Here is a 14,346-nt window from a genome sequence, read left to right as displayed (position 1 = left end):
TAAAACATAATTTCTTTTCTTCTCAGAATTTTCTAAAAAAAAATTCCTTTTTTTTCCCCCTATTTTTCCCTTTTTTTTTTTTTTTTCTTATTTTCCCATTTTCTCATCTTCAAGCGCTCGCACTCACGCGCTCGGCGCATGCTCCCATGCGCTCAAAGGCCGATCGACTTCTCCTGTGCTTCCTTTATCGTTGGCGATTGGTTCGATCCATTCTCCTTCGTTTTTTTCCTTTTTCTTAGCCTATTTGACCTTCTGAGTATCATGGCCACACCTATTTTGTGAAAAATCTGGCTGAACCCTCTTGTTTTGGCTGATAAACCTTCAGCTCTGGTAACCTCACAATTTTTCGGCAACTCTAAAAACCTCCTCAAATCGACACCTTACTCGCTCAAACTTTATAGAAATCATCCCCAAAGCTTAGAAAACAAAAGCTCCTTATCCACATTCTCAATCATTCCCTCGTTTGCTTGGATTACACAAATTAATTTCGATGAAGAACCCTCGTCCATTTTCAACTATTTATAGCCATTTTCGACTGCGTTGTCGACCAACCACAGCCACCTTTGCATCGCAAGGCTTCGGCCTAGGCCATGATGGCCTTAAGTGCCCTCAATCGATCGAGATATAACCTCTCCGTCGGTGGCCTTGTGAGGCCAACGATTTCTAGTAGGTTTCACATGCCATTTTGCAATCCAATCCCTCATGTTTCACCCTCTTGCACTTTGACTTTTAGCCCTTGAGTCCTCAAGTTCTCTAAATTGCACTTGGCCACCCACAACTTTGAGAAATTATATTTTAGCCTTAAAGTTTTGAAAAATTCCACTTATACCCCCTCAAAATAATTACACTCAAGCCCATAAAAATTACACTTAAGTTTTCAAGAAAATTTTTAGGTATTACAATGCATGTGTTTTTTGTGAACCCCCTTTAATAGGGGTGCATGTTACCTCTTGTGAATTTGGAGGGTAAAAAAGTCATTGAGGGGTTTCTTTCCCCAAGTCGCTTCATTTTCCCCTTTTCATTTCCTTGCTTTCCCTACCTTTTTCTCGTCATCACCTCATCTCTCCCTGCCTCGTCTCGATTCTCGTGCGTTGATCGCCACTGCATCCTCTCTCTCTACAACAAGGCAAGACGGCGACAACAACATAAAGATGGCACGAGGCTCGCTAGAAAAAAAAAGAGAAAAGATGAGAGATAAGGGAAGAAATAGAGAAAATGAAAGAGATGGGACCTCACAAATTGATGGGGTGACGTGCACCCCATTAATGGGGTGCACAAAATCGCACTCAAGTTTGGACGGGCAAAAAAATTAATGATGTTGATATTCACATGGAAATTAAGGGCAAGGCGTGGAAGTTAGGGTGTGTTTGATTGAAAAAAGTTGGAAAAGGAAAATATTTTCCAATTCCGGCTGTGGCAGACTTCGAATAGAATTCCAAACTTGAAACCCAACGAAGGAGACGACAAAACAGTGAAATGCTTACGAAAGCAGCAGCATCCAGAACCACAAAATCGATTCATTTGAAGCCTGCCAAGTGCGAAGTAGGGCTCATACTCAAAAGATGATGAAGGCGGCCTCTTCCTTGCTAGCTCCCATTGCCAAAAGGTAAGCCCTAATTCCCCGTTTATCTTATCATACAATTACAAATTGATGCACAAACCACCTTAGTTATTCAAAGCACAACCCTTCTTCTTGATTTTGCAGGCTCGATGGCAAAGTCGCCGTCATCACCGGCGGCGCCAGCGGCTTGGGCGAAGCCACGGCCAGGCTCTTCGTCAAGCACGACGCCAAAGTCGTCATCGCCGACGTCCACGACGAGCTCGGCCACTCGCTCTGTCAGGAAATCGGCTCTCATTAAATTATTTAAATATTAAAATTAAAATATAATAAATTCACATTATTTAAAAAATAATATATATGTATATGTATTATTATTTAATTGTTATCCTTAAAATAATAATTCTCATTATTTATATCATTATTAATGTTTTTGATGTGTCTAACCAAATTGGTCCAAGCCCAAGGTAAATCCAAAAAAGCGAAGCCCAAGAAAGAGAGTTCATGGAACCTTCTCGATGAATAGTCATTGAGAGACCCCTCAGCAAGCCTCATTAAGTCCCTCTGAGAGATTTTCGAGTAAATCACACTAAAAGTCACAAAATTTTGGTGTCTTTTTTAATTTGGTTACTAAACTTCAATTTCTTGCAAAGTGATAACAAAACTTTAAAATGTTTTGCAACGTAGTCACTAAAGTGATATTTCACTCTTAGTAATAAAATAATTTTGATAATGACTATATGAAAATCAATTTCTACTATGTGGATTATATGAATGAGAAAATGCATTTTTTAGTATATAAGTCTTAAAGCAAGATATGAAATATTGAGTATGGATGTAAGAATGATTTGTTTCAAATTATACTTTTGATAATCTCAACTTGCTTTCAAGATAATCAAAATGAGTCTTTAAAGAATCGAATAAGGATGTATTGAAAATTCAAGATTTTCAAAAGGATAGTCGACTATCAGGTTCATTCTCTTGACTATGCTTTGAAATAGTCGACTATTTTGATTGTTCTGTCGACTATTCAAGCATCTGTCGACTATTTTAACATCTGTCGACTATCGAGTAAGGATAGTCGACTATCTGTCGACTATTTGTGTTCATGAAATTCAAAAATTTCTTCACATTTCAGCATCTGTCGACTATTCAAGTATGTCTGTCGACTATTGGATCTTTATATTAGAAATAGTCGACTATCAGTATATGTCTGTCGACTATTCTTAATTTTACTTGTAAAAATAGTCGACTAATCCTTTTCTCTGTCGACTATTGTGTTTCACAGATTTTATAACGGCTAGTTTTTCAACTCCAACGGTCACAAAAACAGCTAGTTTCCTCTTCAATCTTTATGGATGCTTATATATACAACTCATGGAGCATCAAGAGAAGGCTAATGGACGGAAACGAGATGATCTAGAATTTGGAAATCATTTTATTTGAGCTTACAGTGTTCTCTGTGCTTTCAATTTTATATTTTTCTATGCAAGGCTTCGTTCTATCATTGTAAATCTATTCTTAAGCCTAGTTTTTATTGTGAGAGAACTTGTGACTAAGAGTGTTAACTCTTAGCTTCTCTCTTTCATTTGTATCGTTGTTATTTTCCTAGCTTGTGTAGCTAAAGGGCCCATTTGAGTGGGAGGTTGTAATTCCTAGTCTCGAACTAGAGGACCTACTTGGTTTAAGTAGGGGATTGATAGTGGATGGTTTGAAAAATCCTTAGTGAGGAGCTAAGGTAGTGGATTAGGCTTGGGTTAAGCTGAACCACTATAAATCCTTTGTGTTCTTCTCTCTTGCTTGTGTTTTTATTTCATTTATTTTTTCAAGCATTTCAATAATCCTCACTTGCATCAAATTTTCCATCAAAAGGATTTCAAAATTCTATCAAGTTTTTAATTATACCAATTCACCCCCCCTTTTGGTGTGTGCCATAGCATCTCTCGTTCTAACAATTGATATAAGAGCCTAACTCCCTGTTTCAAGGTTTAACAACCTAAGGAGAGATCCATGGCTCTTAAGGAAGGTTATCCTACTAATGTGGCACCTTATTTTGATGGTTCTTATTATGATTTTTTGAGAAAAAAGATTTTTATTTACTTGCAATCTATTGATTTTAATTTGTGGTATATTGTAGAAAATGGATTTGTTTCGAAACCAAAATACGTTTGGAGTGAAGATGATAAAAACAGTTTTGTTTTAAATATCAAAGCTATGAAAATTTTGCATCAAGCTTTACTTGAAAATGTTTATGCAAAAATTTCTAAGTGCTCTAGTGCTAAAGAGATATTGAGTACTCTTGATTCATTATATCTCTCTGACAAGTCTTGTGAGCATGTTGATGAAAATTTACAGGTTAAAAATCCATTGAATCATCAACAAATAGAGGAGAAAGAAAGTTCCCATACCTCTAGTGAAGAAAGCTCAAACACGTGCCTCATGGTAAATGAAGAAGAGGAGGTAACCTCTACTTCTACTGTCGATTTTAATGATTGTAATGATATTGAAAATGATCTTGAGTCTAGTTCTTCGTATGCTTATAATGATGACAGTGAGAATGATTTTTCAAATGAAGAGTTATTGAATGCTTTGAAGGATTTATATGAAAATTTTGAAAAGCTATGTTTGAAAAATAAAACTGTTCAAAAGAAATTAGATTTATTGTCAAAAGAATTGGAAGTTTTAAAATCTAAGAATGAATATTTGATTACTTCCAATAAAGAATTTTTAAAGGAAAATGTTTTGGAAAAATTTGAATTGAAATCCTCGAACAGTGCATTAAATGAGAAATCTATTTTAAAAAAGGAGATTTCTAATTCTTGTGATCATGAAATAGGTGTTCAAAATTTTATTAGTCAAAGAGCTAATGTCAAAAGCTCACCTTCACACACCTCTCATGATATTAAATGCTTTTATTGTTGCAAGAAAGGCCACATGGCATTTTGTTGTCCTTTTAAAAGGAAATCAACTAGTGGTCCTAATTTAAGATGGATTCCTAAGGAAAATAAAGTATCAAATGTTTCTCATTCTAATCCTCAAGAATCCAAGCAAGTTTTGATACCAAAAAATCCTCATGTTAATAGAAATATGGATAAGGATAAAAAGCAAACTATTTTCATAAAAAGGAAACGTAAGTCCTTTGCTTCACATCCTAACTATTGGTATCATGTTTTTAACAAAGATTTTATAAGAAGCTATCCCAAGGCTCTTAAACAAGTATGAGTTCCAAAGGGAACCTTCTATGCTAACAGTGGTGATGCCAAGGTGGTTTGGGCACCAAAGGCTTGTGGATAGTTATTTGTGTAGGTTGCTTGACATCCAAATGAACTTTAAAGAGAAATGTTTTTTGTGGATGAGTCAAGCATGAAGGAAAGGGGGATGAAAAAAAATTCAACCCCAAAAGATGTATTGTCATCCAAGAGTAAGATTTTATTAAACAGAATCTTGGTGGTATGTTTCTATCCCTAACCTCCCTATGCTTATTAGTTTTTGGTGATAATGAATTATGAGTTTTCACTTTATGATATTGTTGAAAACTTGTATTTATTTCTAAAAATTAAGGGAGAAGTATAATGTTTTGATATATGCTTATGAGTAAAGGGAAAATGAAGTTTATTGATATATGCTAGAAATGCTTTCTTGATAGATGTTCCTAACTAGCATAAGTCAATTATGTGATAAGAGATATAAATATGCTTTAATGCTAATTCATGTTAAGTATCCATTCACAAAGCAAATGAAATGAAGATCATAGAAAATTGGATAGAATTGTGCATAAACTTATTCTCATCTAGTATAAGAGAAATGCCTAGTATCATTCATCTCTCTCATCTATTTATCTATGGCATAATGAACTAAGTCATGCAAATATGAATATGCTTCTATAATCTATCCAAACATAATCTTATTAGAGGATTGCCTAATGTCAAATATGAAAGAAATCTCATTTGTGGGGCATATATGAAAGGCGATCAAATAAATATGTCATTCAAGCCTAACAATAGAGTCACAATCTCTAGGTCTCTAACCTTTGTTTAGATCTTTTTGTACCCATGAGAATCCAAAGACTAGGTGAAAAGCATTATGGTCCCGTCATTGCAAATGATTACTCTAGGTTCACTTGATAATATTTCTTGCATCTAAAAGAGAAACATTTTGCCCATTTGAAATATTTTCAAAAGATAAAAGTATGTATATTTCAAAAATTAGAAAGTGAACATGGAGAATTTTGAAATAAACAATTCAAGCACTATTGTAAGAAAAATAGTATCAATCATAATTTTTTAGTGCTAAAACAAAATGAGGTAGTTGAAAAGAAAAATAGATCTTTACAATAAATGGCTAGAATTGTGCTATGTGACAAAATTCATTTTTAGTCTAAGCCATTAACACCTCATGCTATATGTTGAATAGGATTTCTATAAAGTCTATCTTAAAGAAAACCCCTTGAGTTATATAGAGAAAGGAAACCAAATATTTCATATTTTTATGTTTTTGGTAGTACATGCTTTATTCTTAACAATGGTAAAAACTCTTTGAGAAAGATTTGATGTTTAGAGTGATGAAAGAATTTTCTTAGGTTATTCTACTCAAAATAAAGCATATAGAGTATTTAATTTTTTGACTCTAATGGTAGAAGAATCTATTCCAGTTATATTTAATTATGTGAGTGTTGAATTTCCAAGACCTATGGAAGGTGGTGATGAAGAATTAGGATAAAAATCTGAAAAATTCTCATTAGATCAAAAGGAATCAAATCTAACAAAGGACAATATGCTAATATATCTTATGAAGAAGGAGAATCATCATTTCTAAGAGAAAATATGTGCAAGATAATGAGATCATAGAAGATTTTTTAAAGAAATAAGGACTAGATTATTTATTTAGAATGAATGTCAATTTGCAACCTTCTTATCTCAAATAGAAACATCATAAACAAAAACTTCTATTTCAAAATCTTCTTATCTATATTTCGAAACTTGTCTCTTTACATTTCAAATCTAGGTTTATTACTTGCAAAAAGGGATTGTCTTTACACGGTTGATACCTCATCGTGCCATTTCAAGGTCTTGAGGTTTAACAAAGCCGTAGTCTTCACCGGTGACATCCTTTCATTTGAAAAAGATTTTTTTTGAAAAAGAGATTTTTATTTTTCCAAATCCAATCCTCTCTTATGGAAATTCTTTTTACCATTCTCACACCAAATGGGTGTTTAGGAACAAAATGGATGAAAGAAGAATAAAGCTAGATTAGTAGCTTAAGAGTATAATCAAGTAAAAGGGGAAGATCATAATGAAACCTATGCTCCCGTAGCAAGTCTAGAAGCCATAAAAATGTTGTTGGCATTTGCATTCCATAATTCTTTAAGCTATATCAAAAGAAAGTTAAGAGTGCCTCTTTAAGTGGTTATAAATAAGGAAATATATGCGGAACAAACTCCAAATCTTAAGAATCCTCAATATGAGAATCATGTGGTCAAACTCAACAAGGCACTATATTGTTTAAAACAAGCCCCTAAGTTAAGTCTTAGCAAGTTTGTTCTAGAAGAAAACCTTAAAAGAGCTCAAATAGATATAACATTGCTTCTAAGCCTCATAACAAGGACATTTTATGAATCTACAAATGATTTATGCAGCATCTTCAAATAAATCCCTATGGAATCTATTTTCCAATTTAATGCAAAGGGAACTTGAGATAAGTATAATATAAAGAAGATGAAGGGATCTTTATGTCTAAGCAAAAATTACATATTCTTAAGAAATTTAATATTTTTGAAAAGTGGCATCTCAAAAGAGTAGTACATCAAGCCTAGACAATTATGAGAAATGTCAAATGGTGGAAAATGAGCTATATAGAAATATGATTGGACTTTTGCTATATTTGATAGCTACTAGGACGAACATCATGTTTAGTGTTTGCCTATGTGCTAGACTTTAATCCAATCCTAAGAAATCCCATCTTGGAGGCAAAATAGCTAAAAAGAACACTAGTGATCCATGTCAAGTTATAAGAAATTTTCTAGTGTCTTTGTTTAGAAGGAAGTGAATTTCCATTCCATTCTCTTTCACTAAAAGTGATTATATGCAAATACAAATGTTATAGCCATAGCAAAAATTCAAGGAATCTTACTTAAAAAGAAAATATCAATTGGTATCATGTCCAAATCTATTGGAAATCATTTTCTAGATAAATCCCTATCAATCCTTGAGTTCTAGTGATTTTATCTAAAGAAGTTTCGAAACATCATATCATTCTATTTCGAAACCTTTGATTCAAAGAAGTTTAGATCCTTCATGTCTTTCAAATCTATCATTGGTTAAATCAAAGGGCTTCGCCGCCAATTTCTTAGATCTCAAAAAATTGATAAATGATATATTCTTGATGGCATATAGTATTCATGTCTTGAATCATTTATAATGCTATTTTTCTTGTATGAAATAGCTTGATTATCTTTGTGTGACAAATGAATACTTGAGTATGAAATCATGCTTTATTTGCTAAATGATCATCTTGCTTCTTGAAGTTATCTATATGTAATGATCATATGTGATTACAAGTATGACTAAGATTATCAAAAGACAAATGTATGTTCGTAAAGCCTATCCTTAATATGTCTTGCATTAAATCTGTCATAACTTGTTTAGATTTATGTTTTTGGATGACCACTTATTGTTTGAATATATGGAAAGTAAGTTCATGTGGTTCATTTCTCAAATACTTGGCCATTGATATGTTTTACCCTTGTGAAAATCATTTGAATTGAGACAATTACTATTTTTATATGAAAAATGTCTCTATGGCTAAAATCTCCCGTGTAAGTTTAAGGGGGAGTTTTTTTTTTTAAAGAGAGTCTTTCTATGTGCTTGAAATGATATATTTCACTCTTATATTGATCACTTAATGTACATGCCTTTTTATATGATGAATGGCTATGCAATTGATCCAGTGCTTTTATTGCTTAAATATGAGTGATTTCTTGAAAAGATATAGATCGGCTCTAATATGATCATGAGTATGCAATATGGTATGATTTTTTTTAATTTTGGCATCTCATGAATAAGGTTTCTTTATATGGCATGTGCTCAAAAATCTTCTATGATGCTAATTATGCCATCTTAAGGGGGAGCTATCTCTAGTTGTTATAAAAGAAGCATTGAAAAAGTCTTGTGATTTGTGAAATCGTTTGAAATGTTTTTATTTAAAAATGATGTTTTTCAAACTATTGTTGGGGGAGAGATATGTATTGGGGGAGTTATATGTATCATTGCTTGGTAGTATTATCTCCAATTCATTTCTATTAAAAAAAAAAAATTGTCTAAGGGGGAGATTATTTCTTTTAAGATATACCTTTTTGATTTATAACAAAAAGGGGGAGAGATTTGTTGACAGATTTACCAGTCGCTTTTGTTATATGGTTTGTTAAACTCAAACTTCACTTTATGAATGAATGTTTTAATATTGACATTTTACTCTTGTTAATGAATGTTTAAATAGGGCTGAATGATCTGGTTGAATTATCTATGTGCAGCTTGGTTCAAGGGGGAGCCTCAGTGTGTTTCAAAAAGGGGGAGATAAAATGAGTAAATTGATTTTCACATTTTTCATATTTGTTTTGTCATCATCAAAAAGGGGGAGATTGATATTTCACTCTTAGTAATAAAATAGTTTTGATGATGACAAAATAAATATGAAAAATGTGAAAATCAATTTACTCATTTTATCTCCCCCTTTTTGTCAATATAAAAAAAAAGAATAAAATGAGTAAATTGATTTTCACATTTTTCATATTTGTTTTGTCATCATCAAAAAGAAGGAGATTGATATTTCACTCTTAGTAATAAAATAGTTTTGATAATAACTATATGAAAATTAATTTCTACTATGTGGATTATATGAATGAGAAAATGCATTTTTTAGTATATAAGTCTTAAAGCAAGATATGAAATATTGAGTATGGATGTAAGAATGATTTGTTTGAAATAATACTTTTGATAATCTCAACGTGCTTTCAAGATAATCAAAATGAGTCTTTAAAGAATCGAATAAGGACGTATTGAAAATTCAAGATTTTCAAAAGGATAGTCGACTATCAGGTTCATTCTCTTGACTATGCTTTGAAATAGTCGACTATTTTGATTGTTCTGTCGACTATTCAAGCATCTGTCGACTATTTTAACATCTGTCAACTATCGAGTAAGGATAGTCGACTATCTGTCGACTATTTGTGTTCATGAAATTCAAAAATTTCTTCACATTTCAGCATCTGTCGACTATTCAAGTATGTCTGTCGACTATTGGATTTTTATAATTGAAATAATCGACTATCAGTATATGTCTGTCGACTATTCTTAATTTTACTTGTAAAAATAGTCGACTAATCATTTTCTCTGTCGACTATTGTGTTTCACAGATTTTATAACGGCTAGTTTTTCAACTCCAACGGTCACAAAAACAGCTAGTTTCCTCTTCAATCTTTATGGATGCTTATATATACAACTCATGGAGCATCAAGAGAAGGCTAATGGACTGAAACGAGATGATCTAGAATTTGGAAATCATTTTATTTGAGCTTACAGTGTTCTCTGTGCTTTCAATTTTATATTTTTCTATGCAAGGCTTCGTTCTATTATTGTAAATCTATTCTTAAGCCTAGTTTTCATTGTGAGAGAACTTGTGACTAAGAGTGTTAACTCTTAGCTTCTCTCTTTCATTTGTATCGTTGTTATTTTCCTAGCTTGTGTAGCTAGAGGGCCCATTTGAGTGGAAGGTTGTAATTCCTAGTCTCGGACTAGAGGACCTACTTGGTTTAAGTAGGGGGTTGATAGTGGATGGTTTGAAAAATCCTTAGTGAGGAGCTAAGGTAGTGGATTAGGCTTGAGTTAAGCTGAACCACTATAAATCCTTTGTGTTCTTCTCTCTTGCTTGTGTTTTTATTTCATTTATTTTTTCAAACATTTCAATAATCCTCACTTGCATCAAATTTTCCATCAAAAGGATTTTAAAATTCTATCAAGTTTTTAATTATACCAATTCACCCCCCCTTTTGGTATGTGCCATAGCATTTCTCGTTCTAACATAAAGTGATTTTTTTATGGTTCTTAGTAGAAATTGCTGATGTAGCGATGATGTGGCCATTGCCACATCAACAATTTTCGCGAGGAATTGTCAAAAAATCACTTCAGTGATCATATTGCAAAATATTTTAAAGGTTTGTGATCATTTTGTAAAGAATTAAAATTTAATGATCAAATTGCAAAAGACACTAAAGTTTTATAACCTTTAATGTGATATACCTCAAGATTTTCTCAAGGTTCTGGGAGGCCCTTTCTAGAAACATTTTCTCAATGTTCCCCAAAAGACCCTTTCAAGAACTTCTCTCAAGTTCTAGAAGCATGGTCTTTAGGGAACCTCTAATGAAAATGCATCAACTTATCTTTGATATCATAGTCTGAAAATTTAGAATAGATGATCTTAAAAAACATGGTAATTTTCCACCCATTAGCTTTAGTCTCCATAAATAGAAAGTGATTTCTCTAATCGAGATTATTTTAATTATATTAAATAGAAAGTGATCTCTGATACAAGATTATTTTTATTTAAATTATTTTAATTATATTAAATTTTAATAAATATATGGCTGCGAAGAGCAAATCCTTGGCTGCAGAGAGAATTTCCTTTTCTATAACTTCAAAACAAATTATTCCCTTTATATCCTTTATTACTTTTATTATATTTGTATATTTTAATTAATAATTAAAAATATAAATTAAATTGTTATAAAAAATATATACCGATAGAAATATTTTATTAAGATCTATAAAATGAATATAATATTAAATATATTTTATAAATATTATGTTAATATAAAATGAAGTCAGTTTGTTTATGTATATAAAATTTTTTTATTTCAATAATTACTTGATAGAAAGAAAATATTCTTAATGCAAAAACTCAATAATATAATAAAAGGCAATAACATTTCAATTAATTTAAATTAAAAATATATGATGAAAAAAAAAATAACAACATAACTTAAAAATAAAATGCTTTCTATTCTTAATTCTAAACTACCATTTAAAAATTCGGAATGTTATCTCCATTTTCTCTATAACCATCAAAAAATTAGGTGGATAAACAATTAGTTTGATAAAAGTTAGATAAAAATAATTAATTAAAAAATTAATTAGAAACTTAATTAAAATAATATATTTTGTAAAAAATTAAAAAAATTATGAGAGTAATTATTAATTTTTTTATAAAATGTGAATAATTATTTTTAATAATATTATGTTAAATTAAATAAATAAATTAATATTAATTACATAATTATATAAAAAATATTTTTAAAAATGCCTTCTACAAAAATTTAGTATTGATAAAGTTGGAGACAACACCAAATTGGTGTCGAAGACTTGATGTAAAGGACACTGGAGTCAAATTTGGTGTCCTCGATGCTCTCACCCCTAATGTATAGACTAACCAGATGTCAGCACCACCTGTCATTTCTTTATTGCCAAATGAAAATTTACTTTACGTAACCCAACCCACCCAAAGATGTTTCACTCTTAAAAGGACACTATTATTGTTAAGAAAGAGGATCACAAACTATAAAAATAGTTTCTATATTCTAAGTGTCTACCACTCTTTGAGGACTCAATCGCATTCTTTATTATTTTTATTTATGAATCATTGGTGTATGTCCGCTAATTTAAGCCCAGAAGACATAGAAATATTTTTATACCTTATTAAAAAGATAGTGTAGTATTTTAAAATATTTCATTAAATACCTCTATTTTAAAAAATAGAACTATTAATTTTTTTTTATTCAAACAATAAATTGTGTAAGAATACGCCTTAATGAGGGCATTTAATAAGAACTTATAAAATACCTTTCTGTGATGGATTTCATTGTCACAGAGTCCGTTTCCTTCCAATATCTCACACCAAAATGGGTTTCCATCCCCAATCAATCTTGAACCAATATATAGTCAAAAATAGTGAGAAAGGCCATTAATCTAATCGTTTCTCTGGAAGACCCTTTCCCAAGAATCACTAGAGTTTTTCCAGTTGCCGTCAATGGAGGTTTTGTCTCGAGATCGCCGGGCTTTCGGGTTTCTAGTGAGTCCGCTGTCTCGAGTGATCGTGATAGACGACGACGTTGCCAGTGACGCCAATTTCGACCTACTCAAGATCGAGAGCTTCTCCACATAGTCGTTGTCATTAAACTCGTTGTTCTAGTGGCGAAACTCATCAGATGAAGCAGTGACCTTTAACACCCGAAAATTGGCAGTCCTCAGCTAGGACTACCTAGACGAGTCAACGACCCCGTCAGTGGCCATGAGCCCAACATCGACTAAAGGGTCATTACCGCTGAAGGTTTCGACAATCGCGGCAATCATAATTCAATAAAACTAGACAATCGCGTCATCCAAATTAAAACTTTTATTCAAATCTTATTACAAGTAACATTATCATTATTGGAATGGAAGCTATCTCAAACGTGAGATATATATGAACGCTGAAGCTAGGCGCCCGACAATATTTTCTCCAACGTTAGTTGCATCGCCGGATTGGTGGTGGTGTAGCCGCCGTCGACCAGCAGATTCAGCCCACTCACGTACCTCGACTCGTCGCTTCCCAAATACACCGCCGCCGCCGCCACATCCTCCGCCTCCAGCCCCACCCCCTTCAAGTTCCCCGAATCCTCAATTAACCGAACCACCACCTCCTTCGTCACCCCCATCGACGCCCTCAGGAGCGGCGTGTACACCGCGTGCGGCGAAATGCAGTTGACCCTGATCCCGTGCCGCCCCAGCTCCACGCACAGGTTCTTCGCCAGTCCAACCACGGCGTGCTTCGTGGAGGTGTAGCCGTGCGGTGCCCCGGCGGTGGAAGCCGCCACGCTCGCCGTGAACAAGATGCTGCCTTTCTTGGCCGGAACCATCACTCTACTGGCGTGTTTAGCGCAGAAGAATGCACCGAACACGTTCACTTCGAATACTTTCTTGAGATCTTCGTAGCCCACCGATGCGATGCTGGGGTCCATGTTGCCGGCTATGCCGGCGTTGCTGAACATTATGTCGAGCTTCCCGTGCTTGGAAACTGCTGAATCGACGACGCGTTTAACGTCTTCGTCTTTGCTGACGTCGCAGTGGACGAAGGAAACGACGGATTCAGAGCCGATTTCTTGACTGAGCGAGTGGCCCAGCTCGTCCTGGACATCGGCGATGACGACTTTGGCGCCGTGCTTGACGAAGAGCTTGGCCGTGGCTTCGCCAATGCCGCTGGCGCCGCCGGTGATGACGGCGACTTTGCCATCGAGCCTGCAAAATGAAGAAAAGGGTTGTGCTTTGAATAACTAAGGTGGTTTGTGCAGCATCAATTTGTAATTGTATGATAAGATAAATGGGGAATTGGGGCTTACCTTTTGGCGATGGGAGCTAACAACGAAGAGGCTGCCTTCATCATCTTTGAGTATGAGCCCTACTTGGCATTCGCAGGCTTCAAATGAATCGATTTCTGGTTCTGGATGCTGCTGCTTCTGCAAGCTGTTTGGCTTAGGATGGCTTTTAAGCTTGGAAAATGCTTTTGTACAGAAAGCTTACAGGGGCGTTAAAATGACCAAATGGTCCTTCTGAAAATTATCCAAAATGCCCCAATCCCAAAAGACCCAATCCCTCTCTCTTTCTCCCTTTGTCTCTCTCTGGTTCTCCCTAAACCCAATCAATCAGCCATTAATTAATTTAAGTAAGATCGATCTAGTAATGAAAACCCTTAATAATAAAACA

The 14,346-nt window shown here is 33.8% G+C and overlaps 1 protein-coding gene across 1 annotated transcript; it reads right to left on the bottom strand.

Moving 5' to 3' along the window:
- Positions 1 to 12,960: 12,960 nt before the first annotated feature.
- LOC127788684 (short chain aldehyde dehydrogenase 1-like) lies at positions 12,961 to 14,112 on the bottom strand. The gene is made up of 2 exons (XM_052317253.1): positions 13,983 to 14,112; positions 12,961 to 13,881 (listed from the first exon to the last, which is right to left on the bottom strand). Exons 1-2 carry the CDS (start codon positions 14,024 to 14,026, stop codon positions 13,083 to 13,085), a joined length of 843 nt encoding a protein of 280 aa, XP_052173213.1. The 5' UTR covers positions 14,027 to 14,112; the 3' UTR covers positions 12,961 to 13,082.
- Between the last annotated feature and the right edge of the window lie 234 nt (positions 14,113 to 14,346).

The sequence above is a fragment of the Diospyros lotus genome, chromosome 13 (assembly GCF_014633365.1).
Source record: "Diospyros lotus cultivar Yz01 chromosome 13, ASM1463336v1, whole genome shotgun sequence".
NCBI classification, from domain to species: Eukaryota; Viridiplantae; Streptophyta; class Magnoliopsida; order Ericales; family Ebenaceae; genus Diospyros; species Diospyros lotus.
The sequence above is the reverse complement of the archived record's forward strand: the minus strand, read 5'-3'. Positions and strand labels throughout refer to the sequence as shown.

Coding starts and splice junctions, on each gene's coding strand:
- LOC127788684 (XM_052317253.1), bottom strand. CDS start 14,026: ATGATGAAGGCAGCCTCTTCGTTGTTAGCTCCCATCGCCAAAAG. Junction 13,882..13,982: donor TTAGCTCCCATCGCCAAAAG/GTAAGCCCCAAT, acceptor TTCATTTTGCAG/GCTCGATGGCAAAGTCGCCG.